At 43.1% G+C, this 15,729-nt stretch overlaps 1 protein-coding gene across 2 annotated transcripts in view; it reads right to left on the reverse strand.

Annotated features, from left to right (window-relative positions):
- The window catches only part of Gad1 (glutamate decarboxylase 1), a 35,310-nt gene that overhangs the window by 12,870 nt on the left and 6,711 nt on the right, over positions 1-15,729 (reverse strand). For both annotated transcript variants that reach the window (XM_010606964.2, XM_010606965.3), the window contains exons 4-10: positions 12,590-12,748; positions 10,542-10,784; positions 8,487-8,577; positions 1,798-1,910; positions 544-659; positions 384-463; positions 105-159 (exon numbers count right to left, since the gene is read on the reverse strand). In XM_010606964.2, coding sequence (XP_010605266.1) covers positions 105-159; positions 384-463; positions 544-659; positions 1,798-1,910; positions 8,487-8,577; positions 10,542-10,784; positions 12,590-12,748 — 857 coding nt within the window. The remainder of the gene's footprint in view (positions 1-104; positions 160-383; positions 464-543; positions 660-1,797; positions 1,911-8,486; positions 8,578-10,541; positions 10,785-12,589; positions 12,749-15,729) is intronic.

Here is a 15,729-nt window from a genome sequence, read left to right on the forward strand (position 1 = left end):
AAAAAAAAAAAAAAAAAAAAAAAAAAGTTTTTTTTTTATTACCTAGGTCAAAATGGTTTTTAAAAAATTTTATAATCACTGGAGTTTAGATGCACTGTACATACTTTTTGCTTGGCTTCAAGAATTTTTGCCTCTAAATCAGCTGGAATTATCTTCCCCCTATAATTATTGTAAAAGGAGAGAAATTAAAATGAAGAGTCAATGAGATTGCCCATGAAAAAAAAACTTTAGCAACGGCAAAAGTAATTTAATCAGATATTTTCAACAGACCATTAGCAGCTTGGCACACTGTACTGAGTCAGTCCTTAAGCACAATAAGACAAATTTAACAGATGAACACATTTAATACATCAAGAGCCTAATATTCACTTTCTCTTCCCTACCTTTCATTGCACTTTATCAAAATTACATTGTCAGTTCCAAATCCAAGGGCAGCCCCAGCTTTCTTTATGGAATAGTGACTCTGCAACAGAGAGGCTTGAGGTTAGAAATTAGTCTCTCGGAAACCATCACAATCCATGAGCAAGAGCACCCACAACTCACGTGTTCTGAGGTGAAGAGGACCAGTTTGGGCACAGCTGCCATGCCCTTTGTCTTGACTTCAGGGAAGTACTTGTAGCGAGCAGCCATGATGCTATACATGTTGGATATGGCTCCCCCTATTGGCAAGCAGACAAGTGGGAGGTGTTGAGGCTCTTTCATTATTGTTCCTAACAAAAGGCTGAGCTGGTGTCTCAAGATAACGCAGGTCAGGAAAGATAACACCATGACTGGTTTGGCTGGCTGCCCTATTGCAGGGCTTGCCTCTGGACCCTTTCCTCTGGGAATATAGGTGGTCACACTCCTGCCCAAAGCTATGTAAGCGGCTCAGCTGGGGGTGATTCACTACTCCAGGGCCCTTCTCACTAGCAGCCCAGACAAAAATATAAGAGGAGGAGGCAGTGGGTGCAAAGAGATAGGTGAGTTATAACCTTCCAGCTTCCACTTTCTGTTCAATCTATTTACTGAACAAAGATGAATCTGTTTCCTGAGTTCAGAAAGACAGAGAAAGAGAGAGTAATGGAGCTTACAAAAGGAAACAGTGACATTGCCTGGCTCGTGGCCTGGGCACTCTCTTCAAAGAACAGCCCCACTGATTTATTGTGTCATTGAGGAGAGCTCTAAGTTTCTCTAAGTAAAAACAAATGCATGTTAACATAAATAAAGACAGAGGAAGAACTGAGATTATTAAGTGTGTCTAGCCACAAAAATTAGCCGCTTTTGTATCAATCACCTGAGAATGATACAGGCAAATGCATGGTTTTGCTTGAACTGCCTGAACACTTGTACTGCTTATTTCTTCTCGTCCCCTTGACAATCACACAGACACTGACCTCATCTGCAACTTCTCCCTACCTTTAAGAACACCTGTGCTTTTGTAAAGATTCTTGTTGTTTCTATTGAATCTACAATTTCAAAGTAGATTTACTATTTAGGCTGAAGTCAATCGGTGAACTGTTAATCTTGATCCACTGATTCCCCGGCCCATCAAACTGATGTTGACAGAGCAGTGTCTTTCATAGGACCTACACAGAGCTTTTGTGAGCCTGTACGGGTTTAGGCACAGCCTTGGTTGGTCCGTTCATAGAGAACATGGAATTCTTGCTGGTTTCTTTCTGACAATGACAGGCAGGCAGAGTGTCAGAAGAAAAACCTCTTTAACATGGTTATGCTTCCACAAGCCCATGTTTTATTTAATGTTCCAAGAATCTCAAGGATCCATGCTACAAACCTGGAGAAGAGAAAAGAGAAACCTACCAGGAGAGAAGATCCCATCACCATCTTCACTTGACCAGCCGACTATCTCTCTCATCTTCCTAAGTGTAATCTGCTCCATGAGGACAAACACTGGTGCAATTTCATATGTAAACCTGGAAAGGTGGTAATGAAAAGGATGAAAAGAAAGAAGTCAAGTCGCTTATTTTGGAAATACGCATGATTGGTTTAGTACTTGTATTTGGGTTCTAAAATAAGATGTTAAAAACTAAAGAAAGCTGGGTGCGGAGGTACACGCCTGTAATCCCAGCACTTGGGAGGCTGAAGCAGGAGGATCTCTGTGAGTTTGAGGCCAGCCTGGCTACATAGTGAGTTCAAGGCCAGTCTGAACCACATAGCAAAACCCTATCTCAACAAAACAAAACAAAACAAACAAAACAAAAAGCAAACCACTAAAGCAACTCATTTCCTGGAAATGCATTAAGTCACCAATCATAAAATGTCAAAACTAGCATGGGCTACAGAGACAGGTGGTTGATGCATTTATTCTCTAATACTCCACCAGCATATTAGATTCTCATCTGTTTTAGGTGTGGCTTACTCAGTCACAGAAAGAAAGAGAAGACTTTTATATGTCTCTTATCTTTCAGATTGCAGGACAGTGTAAATATCTGAGAAAAATATATTTTAAATTCTACTTACAATTGGTTTGCAACATTTAAAAAACAAAACAAAAACCACTGCTAGTTCCACACATGTAGAGTCTATAAAAGTCAGGGCCAAAGCCCATCTTTTAAAAACAATGTAAACATCTGAAAGCTAACTGAGAAGATAATTGGAAATATTGACCCATGTTTTAAGGACCTCAATATAATTATCTACATAGTTTTTCTACTGATAATCTTCAAGGAGAAGTATGTGCCTAAAATTCTCTAAAGTCAATATCTGTCAAGAATAATTATAAGTGATGATTTTCTAATTACTAATTATAAATAACAAGAAGATGGTCAGCTGGCACACACAGCTAACTGTGGGCAAAAGATCTCCTGCGAAGTTACATTGGTCTTCTAACAAACTGATGGAAAAGTTGCAAGCCACACTCTTTTCAAAGCCAAGCCGCATTACGGTAGAACAGTCACTGAAACAAGATCATGGTACCAGGTGTACGCGAAACCAAGGTAGGTCTGTCCACAGATAACTAAGCTGGAACAAAAAGATATTTACTACGCTCTGAGGCTCTTTGTCTTTCTTCTTTGTGCTTGAACTCCTGGCATTGGAGCCTATTTGTGAGGCTCAGACCACCCTTGCTGAAGAGAGACGGCTAGGCTGACTCAGCCAAGTGATACGGGCAGATGTTAGCACTTGTTTGCGTGTTTGGGCTGAGTGCAAAATCAAGGACTAATAGGGATTCTTGCTTTTTTGTTATTTAGAAAAATCTATTTGCAAGGATGAGATAGCTACTGTAGGATCCTCATGATATGTCTTTTGGTAGAAGAATTTTGTTTCCAAAAGAATATGCCTGTTTTCCTTGAGAGGCCCCTGGACATTTAGGACGACAACCCTTGGAAACCATGTGTTCAGTTACCATCACCTCTGGAGGTCACAATCATGCTTTGGTTCTGCTCTGAGCCCCATCACCGTGGCAACCAACACTCATTCATGTCTGATGGCCTGATAAAGGAAGAAGAAGAGAAGGATTCCTGGTTTAGCCTGTGCTGCTGAGTGTACCAAGAGGCAAACTCATGATGTGCTTCTACCCGTTCTCGGAAAAATGTATTATCAATGGTTCCACTGATTTTTGGAAATGTTGGAATGACAAAACTGTTTGCATAGTGAAGACATACTGGTGGCTGTGTAAGTGCTAGAATCTCACAATACCAAATAAGAAAAGCACTCTGGAGTAAGGCGAAGAATGACTGGAGTCATACACCACAATATCAGAACATTATGGAGGACTGGATGAAAGCGGAGTTAGAGTCAAGTCTGTGTCAGATGGCCAGGCAGGACCATGTGGGGAAGGGAGAAGGCATGGGACTGAGAACAGGGGTCTTGGTCCAACTCTACGCTTCATGATTAGAATCAATTTAACACCCAAGTCTTCAGGAATTAGTCTTCCTACCTAAGGACCCAGAACATAACCATTACTCTCAGGGTCAGCAACAGGAATCCCAGGTTCAGTCAGGGGCCAGCTGATCTCAGTTATGTCAGGTACCTCATCTATGCTAGCTACTTGATTCCTAAACCTTCTTTCAGTTCTGTCCAACAACTACTTATTGAATGACTATTCTCTGCCACACATATCCTATGTATAGAGGGGACAAAGATGTTAAAGGACACCATTCCCAACCTTGAGAAATCTTACTAGGAGGGCTCCAGGATCTGGTTCCTGATCTCAGCTGCATCTTGACAGTCCCTGCCTATGTCTGAGGACCAATTATTCCACAGCAAACAACAAGCTTACCCTCACCTGTGAACAGAGTCCTGACATCTTTCCTCTCCTAGAAGCTGAAAGACTGCTCCACGGTTGTTGACCCACAGTTAGGCCTGACAGACAGGCCAGCATAGTCTTCTCTGTTCCTGATACTCTTTCTCACTCTGCCTTCCAAGTTTAGGCCATGTTTATTACTGGAGTAGGGGGTGTGCTTCCACCCAAAGCCTTACAGAGGGCCTTGAAGTGCACTCTAGAGTAGTGGTTCTTGATTTGATTGGTGTCACAGACCACTTTGGGAACCCTAGGAAAGCTATGGTCCCTACTGCCAGGTAAAAGATTAGGATATGCACATTATTTTGTGTACAGTAATAGGAAACCTTCTTCCTACAACCTGGACCCCAGGTTTGGCACTCCTCTAAGTGACAGATGAGAGCAGATAACATCAAGAGATCACAGTGCAAATGTGGATTCAGAAGAAGTTGATTAGATGCTGAAGCCAAGGTACAAGATCACATTTCAGAATCAGACAGCAAGAAAAAACTAAATCGGCTTGGGCTATCGCATAGGAACACAGGATTGGCAGGATCTAAACAGTAAGATGGTGACATTCCTGGAGTGGTGTCAATTCACCTTTCCAGTGGGATTTACTCAGAACTAAGGCAAAGTGTCAAAATATTGTAGTTCCTTTGTGGCAGAATCTGCTGGTTGCTAACTGTACTACTTTTCTCTTGCTTCATTAAATTGTATGTAGGACTGCAGTTTACCCAGATCAAGGACTCTATTTTCTAGCCTTCCTAGCTGTGGCCATGGGGCTAAGTTTTGACCAAATAATTGTTATGGGAACTTGTATGTGACTTCTGAGACCTTAGCAGTAGGGAGTATGCTCCCCTGTGCCTGCTCTTCCCTTCCCTTCCCTTCCTTCCTCAGTCCTCCATTTCTTCACTCTTTCCTTCCTCCCTCCTTCCTGATTCTGGAACACAGATGTGTTGGCTAGAGCTCCAGCAGTCAGAATTCACCATAAGCTAACTTTGTGGATGACAGCCACATGCTACAATCTGAATCACAAAGGCACGCAGAATCTGCGTGCTGGTGACTGTCAAACTCAGGACTTCTTTAATGAAAGAGATACTCTCCCGTGTTGACTTTCAGTCTCCACAGTCCTTTTAGACTTCTCACAGATGTAGCAAGTAAGACATCTTCACCTTAAAAGATGGTACCCTTGAGCCAAGGAGAGCTCAGAGAAACCCTCTGTTGTCCAGAGATGATGACAGAAACAAAAAAGCCAAAAGGCTGAAGGGAAGGAGTCCTCGATGGCAGTAGTGACCTGTGGGGCTGCCTCTCCTAGGCTTGCGTATGGTGCCAGGTACAAATTAGGTACTTAGGACCACAGCCTCTTTCAGCCTTCAAGACCACTCTGTAGGATGAATATTATTATGCCCCATTTCCTGATGAAGAAACTGAGATTCAGAGAAATTCTGTGATTTGTGTCAAGTTCTCAAAGTTAGTACGTATCAGAGCCAGAATTAAATCCTTTACATCACAACTGCTTTTCTATGACAAATGAGAACTGGTCACCCAGGCTCCCCTCTAACAGTCTCCTCAATAGTACCTGGTGACTGATAGCTTCCATAGGAAATTTCTCCCGTGTAACTTCGGTGAAAATAAAGCAGTAGATGCTTGAAATCATGACCTCATGGCAATGGGCTGCAAATGACTTGCCATTAAGATTATGTATGGCCATCAGGTGTTTGAGGGCAGGCTGCTGTTTACACTTGAGCGCTGTTCATCCTGCACAGTTGTTCTTGTTTTTGAAAGTGCCAAGGACAGTTGCACACCTGGACATTCTTTCTCTGGACATTCACTGGGTCCTTGCTTAGAAGAACCGATCTCAACGCATCATGCATAAGCTGGTATAAAAGCAGGAACATAAATGTTCTTTCTCTACTAGCAGACACTTCCACTTTGCCACTTGAATGGGGACACTGAATAGTTCTTTTAAAAACACTATACAGAGGAATATAGTAATTATTTTCTATTACCATTGTCACCCAACGCAATGAGTGCAGGTTAAAAAAACAATGAATAAGAGCATATCACTGATTTAACCATGTTCTGCCAAAGAAAGATCCTTTTACCCTCCTTTCCCAGACTTATTTTGAACACTGTTCCCTGCTGAAGAAGAAATTTTCACAAAGGGGTGAATGCTGCCTAGGCTGTTACAACGCTGCCACATTTCATGATCTTCCAGGGGAGCTGGTTTTGAACAATTTCAAGATAATAGTTATTACTTCTTCGGACAGTGCCTTGTCTCTAGAACTGACAGAAACTATTTCACTATTTTAAATAACCTTCTCTATCGATCTGCTGGAATCGGATCATATTTTATAAATACCTAATGTTCCGTACAGTAGCAATTACAATATGTCACTTGGAGTGGCCTTGACCTCAGATGGCTGGGGCACATTTTAGTGTTTTGTGAGCTGAGGTAAAAGGACTGATTTTATGAGCACAGACAAAAAAGGGAGAATCTGTGGGATCTTTCTGGTAGTAGAAAAGCCTTTTAGGAGAATATCTGGTCATAAGCACTTCCAAAGGGTGAGTTCCTTTTATTTACCTTGAGATTGGCTTTATACCTTAGGAAGCCACAGCTGAGAGGTCTGCAGGATACGTGTTTAAAGACATTTGGGGAAATCAGTGCCTGCGTGACCATGGGTCCTTGAGCCTCAATGGACATATACCTTTTACTCTGCTCTTCTCACTTATTTTCCGAATTGTTGAGTCCAAACAAACAAGCAAACTGTATTTTCCAATTTAAATTGTTCTGTAGGGTTAGTAGATGCTACAATTAGGCATTTGTGCCCTTTTAAAGTTATAATGAGCATATTTTGGTGTTTGAGCTTGCTGATGTATGTATTTTTATCTCATAAACCATAATACAGCAAAGATTGCAAATGGGAGCTTCCTGTTTGGGGAGATCATCCAACTGATTATATCTCTGGCCTCAATTTCTCTCAGCCCTTTGAAGTCTCAGTGGTTCAACCTGGACACTCCATGAAGTTACCCATGACTGTGAGCAAGGAGCATGAAAACTGTTTTCATTTCTTAATCAATTGAATTTTTTATGCCTTTTAACACTAATGGCTTCACTTGTCACATTTACTTTTTAAGTTTTGTCAGTGTTCTTTTAAATTAATAAAGCAGCTATCCTTAATTGATAGAAACTTTTTCAGAATGCAGTTTTGGTATTTTGAGTCATAGCATAAGAGACATTTGAATACATATGGATGATGCATAATCTTTAAATGTCCTTTTGGTTTCATGGGTGGTCACAGTTTATTAAAGAAAAATAGAATATCTTGAACTTTAATAACTTGCATTCTGTTTTATGTCAGATGGAATTTCTTGTTTTAAACAATACCACTCTTTCACCTAAATTCACTTATTCAGAATCTACTTTACCATGATTTTAAAAAAGTGATTGTAAGAAATTATTTTAAGAAATTTGTTTCATTATTCCTCCCTGGACACGTTAATCAAATGTGGGGTCACTGTCTGGGTGTATAGATGGTGAAACATTGCCATTGGAGTTTGGAGAAAAGACTGAGGGGACACTCCATCACCCTGTCACCTGTCCCAAGAGGGCACACGCACACAGAGGAAGCATTGCAGGAGGCTACCTAGGCAGCATTTGTACCCCAGGACCTTAGAGTCGGTTTCATATAAATTATAAGAACTTAGAGATAAGTGAAGGCTTTGTCTACATAAATAAGTACGGGTAAAAATGTGAAACTCAGCAAAAATAATTAGCTATTTTAAAAAGACTATATGATATATCAGTACCAGCTGAATTTGGTTTTAGAATTTATTAATTAAGCAATAGGTTGATTGAATTGATTTGTGACTTTATGGCAGCTCTAATTTTGGAGAAAATAGGAGCTAAGTGATGAGGATAAATGTGCTTGAATGAGAAAAGAAACTAAGATCATATCCAAAATATGACTTTTTTAGATATAGAAATATCTAAAAATATTGTGAAAGAAATAGAATCTATTAACATGAAACTTTACACTAAATACTGAAAGCTAGAGTTATTTTCTCATGATCATGCTTTTCCTAAGTTGTATTATTCAATTCCAAAAATAGTTTACAATCTACTATTAACAGAGTTGTGCAAAAACTAGAAGATTTTAAGAGAAAAGATAATCAGGGCAACTTTAATAAAACAGAAGTATTAGACTATTAAAGCAACAAGCCATAGTCAAATTTCATGATTGCTAATATGAAATAATATGAGACTTACATATTGGTATTGGCAGTTGATGTCAGCCATTCTCCGGCTAAGCCAATGATATCCAGGCCAGTGGAAAGCTGGTTGAAAAATCGAGGGTGACCTAGGGAGGTAACAGGTGAGCATCAAGGTAAATTTGGGTTTTTCAAGCTATCTTCAGAGCACGTGCCCTATCTTATCAGATCACACTGAGGAGGTCTAATGGGCCTACTCAAGGATATTGGAAAAGAGAGGGAGGTTGATCCTTTCTATACCAACCATTAACTCTAAAGATGCCCCCACCAACCTCTTTGTTCCTAAAGCATCATGCTTTTAAGTTAAAAAAAAAAAACTGAACGTCATGAAACTAATCATGCTTTCTAATATATCTGTTGAATTCCAGATGAACTCCTCTGTGACATTTTTTTGTTTGTTTGTTTGTTTGTTTGTTTGTTTTGGGTCTTTTTGAGACAGGGTCTCTCTCACTATGTAGTTGAGATTGACCTGGAATTCACTATGTAGCCCAGGCTGGTTTCGAACTCACAGCAATCCTCCTGCCTCAGCCTCCTGAGGCTGGGATTACAAGCATGGGCCACCATGACCAGCCAACATTTATTTTTTTAATTACAAAAGAGAATGTGGTGTCCTAATTTTAAAAATAAGTGTCTCAATTTTTACTCAAAATCCCAAGGATTTTAATCCCCAAATCAAGATTTCCTGATGGAGGAGAGGTGTTAGGCCTCAGAGAGAATTCTTAGCTACATGGATCAAATCAGACTTAGGGAAAAGAATCAGCTCTGATTCTGGCCCTGATGCTGAGGCCGTTCCATTGCTCTCTGGGTCTCTGTGATAAGCATGTCAAGCTTCAGTGTCTTCCCGGTCTACAGTTAGGTGCCCCATTAAACCAACTTGATTGTTGGGCTAACCTAGCATCTCCTCTGTGGAATGGGAAGACACAGTCCTCATTCATTTATTGCATGGCTGGTGCAGTAACTGGTATTGCTATGATACTTTATGCTGCTTCAAAGCCCTGTGCAACCCTCAGTGTGCTTTAACAGGCTTTTTCCTCAGCAAATTCGGGACTGTTGCCATGCTTTTGCCAACTTGGCATTCACTGAAAAACCCAATTCCACATCCGCAGGCTTGGCTCAGCTGTGATGAAGGAGTCGACAATAGATTATCTAGGGATGTGTGACAGAGAACTTGAGTGAGAAAGATTTGCTGACTACTATGTTTCCAGGGGAAATTGCCTTTGCCTCTGAAACAACTGTCAGAAGGATAGAGTTTGAATGTTCCTGGTCTAACTCCCTTCCCTGAGAATGTCCATTCTTCCCTAGATGATATGAGATGCTAGTATAACAAAATCACATATTTTTCTTTGAGGGACACCATCATTCTGAGCTTTTTTGACAAAAATATATGGCCCTGGGGCTGGGGATTTAGCTCAATGATTCCACTGCCTTCCTAGCAAGTGCAAGTTCCCAAGTTTGATCCCTAATACCAAAAAAAAATAAAAAATATATATATATCTATATATATATCTATATATAGATAGAGATATATAGATATACATATATATATACACATATGCATATATATATATGTGTGTGTGTGTGTGTGTGTGTGTGTGTGTGTGTGTATCCCCTCTTGGAGAAAGTGTGTGTAGAGTGAACAGACACTGGATTAAAAAATGCTGGATTAAAGCAAATCATACATGGGGAATTCTGAGTCTTTTTAAAATCTAGTCAAATAACACTACTAGTTCTCTATCAAGAATAGGTTCTCAAAAAACAAATCAAAAGAAACAAAGAAGTAGGGAAGTAGATGGAACATTCGTCTCTCTTTAGTTCTGAATAGCCTAAAACCCAGAATGAACTTGAAGTACTACCACGTATCTTTATCTTTTAAATCTAACTTTTCCAAGACACAACGAGGACCTTTGCCGAGGTTGCTGTGAACCCTGAGCGTTCTGCTGCTCCCCTCACCAGGCTGTGTTTCTTCTCAGCACAAGTCTGCCAGCCTCACAACCGGCCAGCGTGAGATGGGGGCGAGGCCGCCTCTGCGTGTCCACTGGGCTCCCGTCCTTACCTGTGCGCACCCCGTACTTCAGGGTATCTCTGCAGTCAACCAGGATCTGCTCCAGGGACTCTGGGTGGTCGGAGAGCTCCAAGTTAAAGCCCTCCATGCCTTCTAGCAACTGGTGTGGGTGATGGAAGTCCAGCACCTTGGTGGAGCGATCGAACGTCTTGCGAACATAGTTGAGGAGTATGTCCACCACTTCCAGTAGGAACTGCACGGTTTGCTCCTCCCCATTCTTAGCTGGAAGCAGATCTGGGTGTGGGGGCAATGAATAGTCAACACCTTCATCATACCCAGAGATACCTACTGTCATCCTGTCCCGACAGGCATAACTATACCCCAGGATAATTACATGCGCTGACAATTTAATGTACCACCAGCCTAGAAGAATGCACATACAAAGATGCGATAAAAGGTGTGGTGAATGTGTAAGTTAATAAAAATATATAGTAAAAGACAGATTGCCATTAATCACTCTCAAAATACTCCTTCTTGCTTCACACACACTTTTCCCACTGTTCTTGCCCTTTTCTGAAGTTCACTGTTGTTGAGTATCTTTAGTTGCTCTGTTTAGTGCCTTGATGTCCTGAATTGATTCCAGATGTTTACCTTTCCTGGTTATTTTGACTTTGGGGAAGAGCCAGAAACCACAGGCTGCCAGATGCAGGAAATACTGCGGGTGAGAACACACCATGATGTTTTCAGGAGCCCACCTCTCCAACGGATGGCAATCGGCAATACTCACTGTATTTTTTATCACCTCATGACACGGAAGAGGACTTCCTGAACTGCTTCAGAAAGTGTCAAGAATGATAAGTATGCTCAAAGTGGGGGAGTAGTTTGAGGGGGCTTTATGACAATGTGAATTTTACTGTAATAAGTTTTAAAAAAAATTTTAACTCACTGCACATTTCGATCACACCTTGTATGTGCATACAGAGATGTTTTGCAAATGCTTTCTGGATCACTTTCTGATCGTCAGGGTGGTCACACATGAAATTAGCTGCTTAGCAGAGCAACCTGCTACTGAAGTTGTCCATGGTAGGCTCAGTGCAGAACATGACAGAAGTCACTTCTGTCAGGCTGCTTTGGGACCAAGTGTCCCTGTACATCTGATTTGGTGTTAATGATATGTTTTATCTGTCAATGGAAGAGGGTAAGGCTTCTGAGGGTAGAGTCTGAGGTCTCTCCTAAACAGAGTGATCCTTCATGGTACCCTTAGACAGCAAAGTACAGCTGGATGAGAACTGGAAGGGAAGCTCAAGGAAGTGGAAGAGGGACCCCTGCCTGTGTCTTGACCTCAACGTTCAGCACTGGGTTTGAGATGTGTGATGGGGATTTGGGGCTTCACACTCTGCCAGACAAAGTTAGGTGGAGGGGTGAGGGCTGGGGAGGAGGTGGGAGCTAGCCAAGGACGTGAGCTGTGGGGACCCCAGTGGAGGTTGTCAACCAGTGCTCAAAAGCAGGTTATCTGGCTGTACGTGGGGCTCTGCATCTACTCTCAGATCATCTCGGAGGTTTCAGTGAAGTCTTGTTCAGTGTTTTTTCTGGCTCCTGTGGCCTCTGGGGAGATAAAGAGAATGGGTCAGAGGTGGGTCTGCCTTTGAGCTACTCAGGAGAGACTGGTAAACACCTCTAGAGAAAATCATTGTTGAGGCAGCAGGAACCAGCGAAAGATCTCCAAAAGGAAAAAGTTTCAAGACTGTTCTTGGTTATGAGACTCAGCTGTACAGCTTTCCACAGTGTGGGGTTTTGGTGGGGGGGGGCAGTTTTGGAAGATAAATATTAAGGAAGTCACTGATTTTCTTTGGATTCTGAGACACTCTGTCTGTAGAGTGTGCTTCACTGGTTTATTTCTTCTACCCAAAGCAATAGAGACCTGAACAGCAGGGAAGGTGAGAATCTGTTATATTCCAATGTTGAGAGAGTGATTTTGTGAAAGTTCACAGAGAGTAATGACACTTCTTGGATTGGAAAAATAATATTTCAGGAAAATGTCAAAACACTCTAAGGAACCAGCTGGTTAGCAGTGGGGCAAGGGCTGGGGGTGGCACCACCTCGGGCAAACAGGTTGGAGAAGTCGGTCTCCGTGCGCCGGAAGTGGGCATCCCGATCGCTGTTTTCACAGGAAAGCAGGTTCTTGGAGGACTGTCTCTCCTTGAAGGCACTCACAAGCCGACTCTTCTCTTCCAGGCTATTGGTCCTTTGCAAGAAGCCTAAGAACAAGAAGTTGGGTCAGGGAATAGGGACCACTCAGTCACCCAGGGCCAGCTGCTCTACCAGGTCCAAGCTCTTCTCCAAGCAGGGCTCTTGATCATGCTTGAAGAGAAGCTGAGCAAGTATTTGTTTTATATAGAGTGGCTCTGGCACTGCTCACCTTCAGGCAGGGAGCGGGGCAATGCCAAGTGCCATCATTGGCACAGACCCAGTCATGCAAGACAGAAAACAGTAAGTGAGGCCTAGTCTCCTCTCTGAATGTGACAGTGAACTCAAAATTAAGTCAACTGGACAGCTTCCACTTCAGTAACCAGCCTGAGGATGGGGCTTTGAAGCAAGGGACCAATCAGGGAGGATGCTGCTGGCACTGAGTTTACTGGCTATGTAACCAGAGGGAGGAGGGGGAGGCCAGTGCAGGAAGGAGGGAAAGGACTAGCAGGGGGAAGAAGGGAGGGACAGAAGAAGGAGGAGGTTGAGGACCAGCAAAAGGAGGAAAGAAGACAGCAGAGGGGAGAGGGAGGAGGTCCTGGGGATTATGGAAGATTCTTTCCCCTGGCACCAGGCAACCCTCACAGGCTTGAATGTAAGTGTAATTTTCCGATCCACTCTTGCAATGCAGCTTTTCCTGTACTACCCTCTTTCCATTAAGAAAGGCAGTAAGAAAAAAAGAAGAAAAGAAAGAAAGGCAGTAGGGAAAACGACAAGAAAGCTTAAGATCTTATGGGCCCTGTCATTTAATTCTATACATACTTATCGATCATCTGTTATGGAAAACCATTTTGCTATATGCATTTAGGATGGGGACAGATAAAGATAAGTGAAACAGTCCTGCTATCCTCCAAGAGCTTATAGTCTGCCTGATGGCAACCAGTGTTGTAATAAAGATAAAACGTCAGGCTCAGGATGTAGCTCAGTGGCAGAGTGCTTGCCCCAGTACGGTGGTGGTGGAAGTGGATAGAAACCACACAAACTGTGAGTCTATGGTAGAGTTACCAGCACCTCATCTCTTTCCCACAGTGAGAGAGAAACTTTTAGAGACCACATGCCCAAACTGCAATCCAAATCCTCTTATTTTTCACAGTGTCAACATTGCCATTAAGCCTGAATATCTGATGCCCACTGTGGCACGTGTGCCATAGGTTCACCATCGCCGTCCTAGAGGGGACGATAACCTCTCCCACCTCCAGGGAGCAGTGCAGGCAACACCAGCAGCAAAAGAGAGGCAAGGTTGAGCATCAAGGGCTGGAGAATGTGCCAACTGAGAGCACAGGCCTTTCCCCTCCACCCAGCCCCTCTAGGATCCTCAGCCCACAAACTCACTCTTTTCCTCAGTGCCTTCTCCTCCAACCCTGTCTCAGTCTTAGCCCATATGCAACACATAAAGAGGAAGAAAGCACTAAGCTTCTTGGTGACCCCAAAACTGTCTTTGTTTTTTTTTGTTTTTGTTTTGTTTTGTTTGGTACCAAGGATCGAACTCGGTTCCTTGTGCTTGTGAGGCAGGCAGCTAAACTGTCTTTGTAGATACCAAGATCCTTGGGGAAATCACAGATGTCACATGACAGGCTTGGAAGAAAGTCCCATGAGGTGCAGAGAAAAGCAAGTTAATCTGGGAATTCAACAGTGATGAGTGGAAGAGGGATGCAGGAAGAATGCTGTGGTGATTAGAATCCTCCCACACAGGAGCTGGGGTCTATTTTTGGAGGGAAGACTAGGAAGGCAGGAACACCAGGCTCTTGCTGTTCCCAGCACCTTTTAAACTTATCACGAAAGCCCAAAAGAACATCAAAAGAGGGACACACACTGTAATAGAGCCGCATACTTGAATATGAAGATCGCAGTGCATCCTTTCCCTCCCTTCTACTTTCTTCTTCCTTTAAATCGCCAGCATTCAGACCCAGGGGCCAGCACTCATTTGCCAGAGGGAGGCAGGGTCACCTGGCTGCTGTTGTTCCAGAACAGTGACTGTGGAATTTGCCAGGCTGGACAGCAAATCCAAGTGGCCCAGTGGAGGTAAGGTCCTGCTCAGCTGAACCCCACTCTGTAGTCTCAGACCTGGCTGTTATTCTGACCCTTCTCGGGAAAAGCCTTAAGTCCTCCCACCTTGAAGGCCCTTTAGAAACCACCAGGCTTTGGCTGTCGCCTCCAAAGGATGTTTTCACACAGGCTTGCCTGGAGATGGTCCGTGGAGTTGAAAGATGGCAATGATGCCACAACTTTAAACCCACACCCCAGTCCAGGACCACATCTCCTGTAGTGCACTAGGAATCAGAATTTTCTCTTATATTGCACTATAATTTGTGCTAATAAAATTTTCATGTAGACTGTCCTTTCTTTTACTTTGTTTAAGAAGGTGTCAGTGTCCCAAAAATTGGGATCCTAAAAAAAAGGTAAACAACCCAGGCCTCTTTTGGTTCAAGAGGCCTTAGAAGGAACTGTCTGCTTCTCCGGGATGACAGCAAGGTGGAAGGTGACACTGAGACCTGTGCTTTGACATCTCTAGCTAGCAATGGCGTCCTTGGAGGAGGGATCCCCAAGACTGGGCCGGCTGTACTTACTCTTGCTCTGCACCCAGCTTTGAGGACCTAGTTTCAGCCTATGGGTGACTGGTCACAGAGCTCTCCATTCTGAAGGCAAAGAGGAAAGTCAAGGAGAGCCAAGTGCTCAGGTTGAAAAAGGGAAGTAAGTGTCTGTCAGGTCTCCACCTCTTGGGTGAGGATCCTGCTATTGGAGCCTCACTACTGCTCAACTCAAAGACCTGGGGGGCCTGGTGAGCTTTGTGGAACCAGAAGCACCTGGCTCCAGCCACTTATTTCCCCTGAGCTGTGCACGGCATCAGAATGCATGGCCATTAAGTCACAGGGGTGGGGCGGGATGGGGAAGATCGAGGGCTGCCTAGGACCGCGGGGAAGGCGGCCTTCACCCCGAGCCGGCCTCTATCCCTTCCTCGGCCTCGGGCGTCCGCCCCGGCTCGCTGGGTTCT

Source organism: Fukomys damarensis, unplaced genomic scaffold (assembly GCF_012274545.1).
Source record: "Fukomys damarensis isolate Sample0158 unplaced genomic scaffold, DMR_v1.0_HiC HiC_scaffold_26, whole genome shotgun sequence".
In the NCBI taxonomy this organism is placed as follows: domain Eukaryota; kingdom Metazoa; phylum Chordata; class Mammalia; order Rodentia; family Bathyergidae; genus Fukomys; species Fukomys damarensis.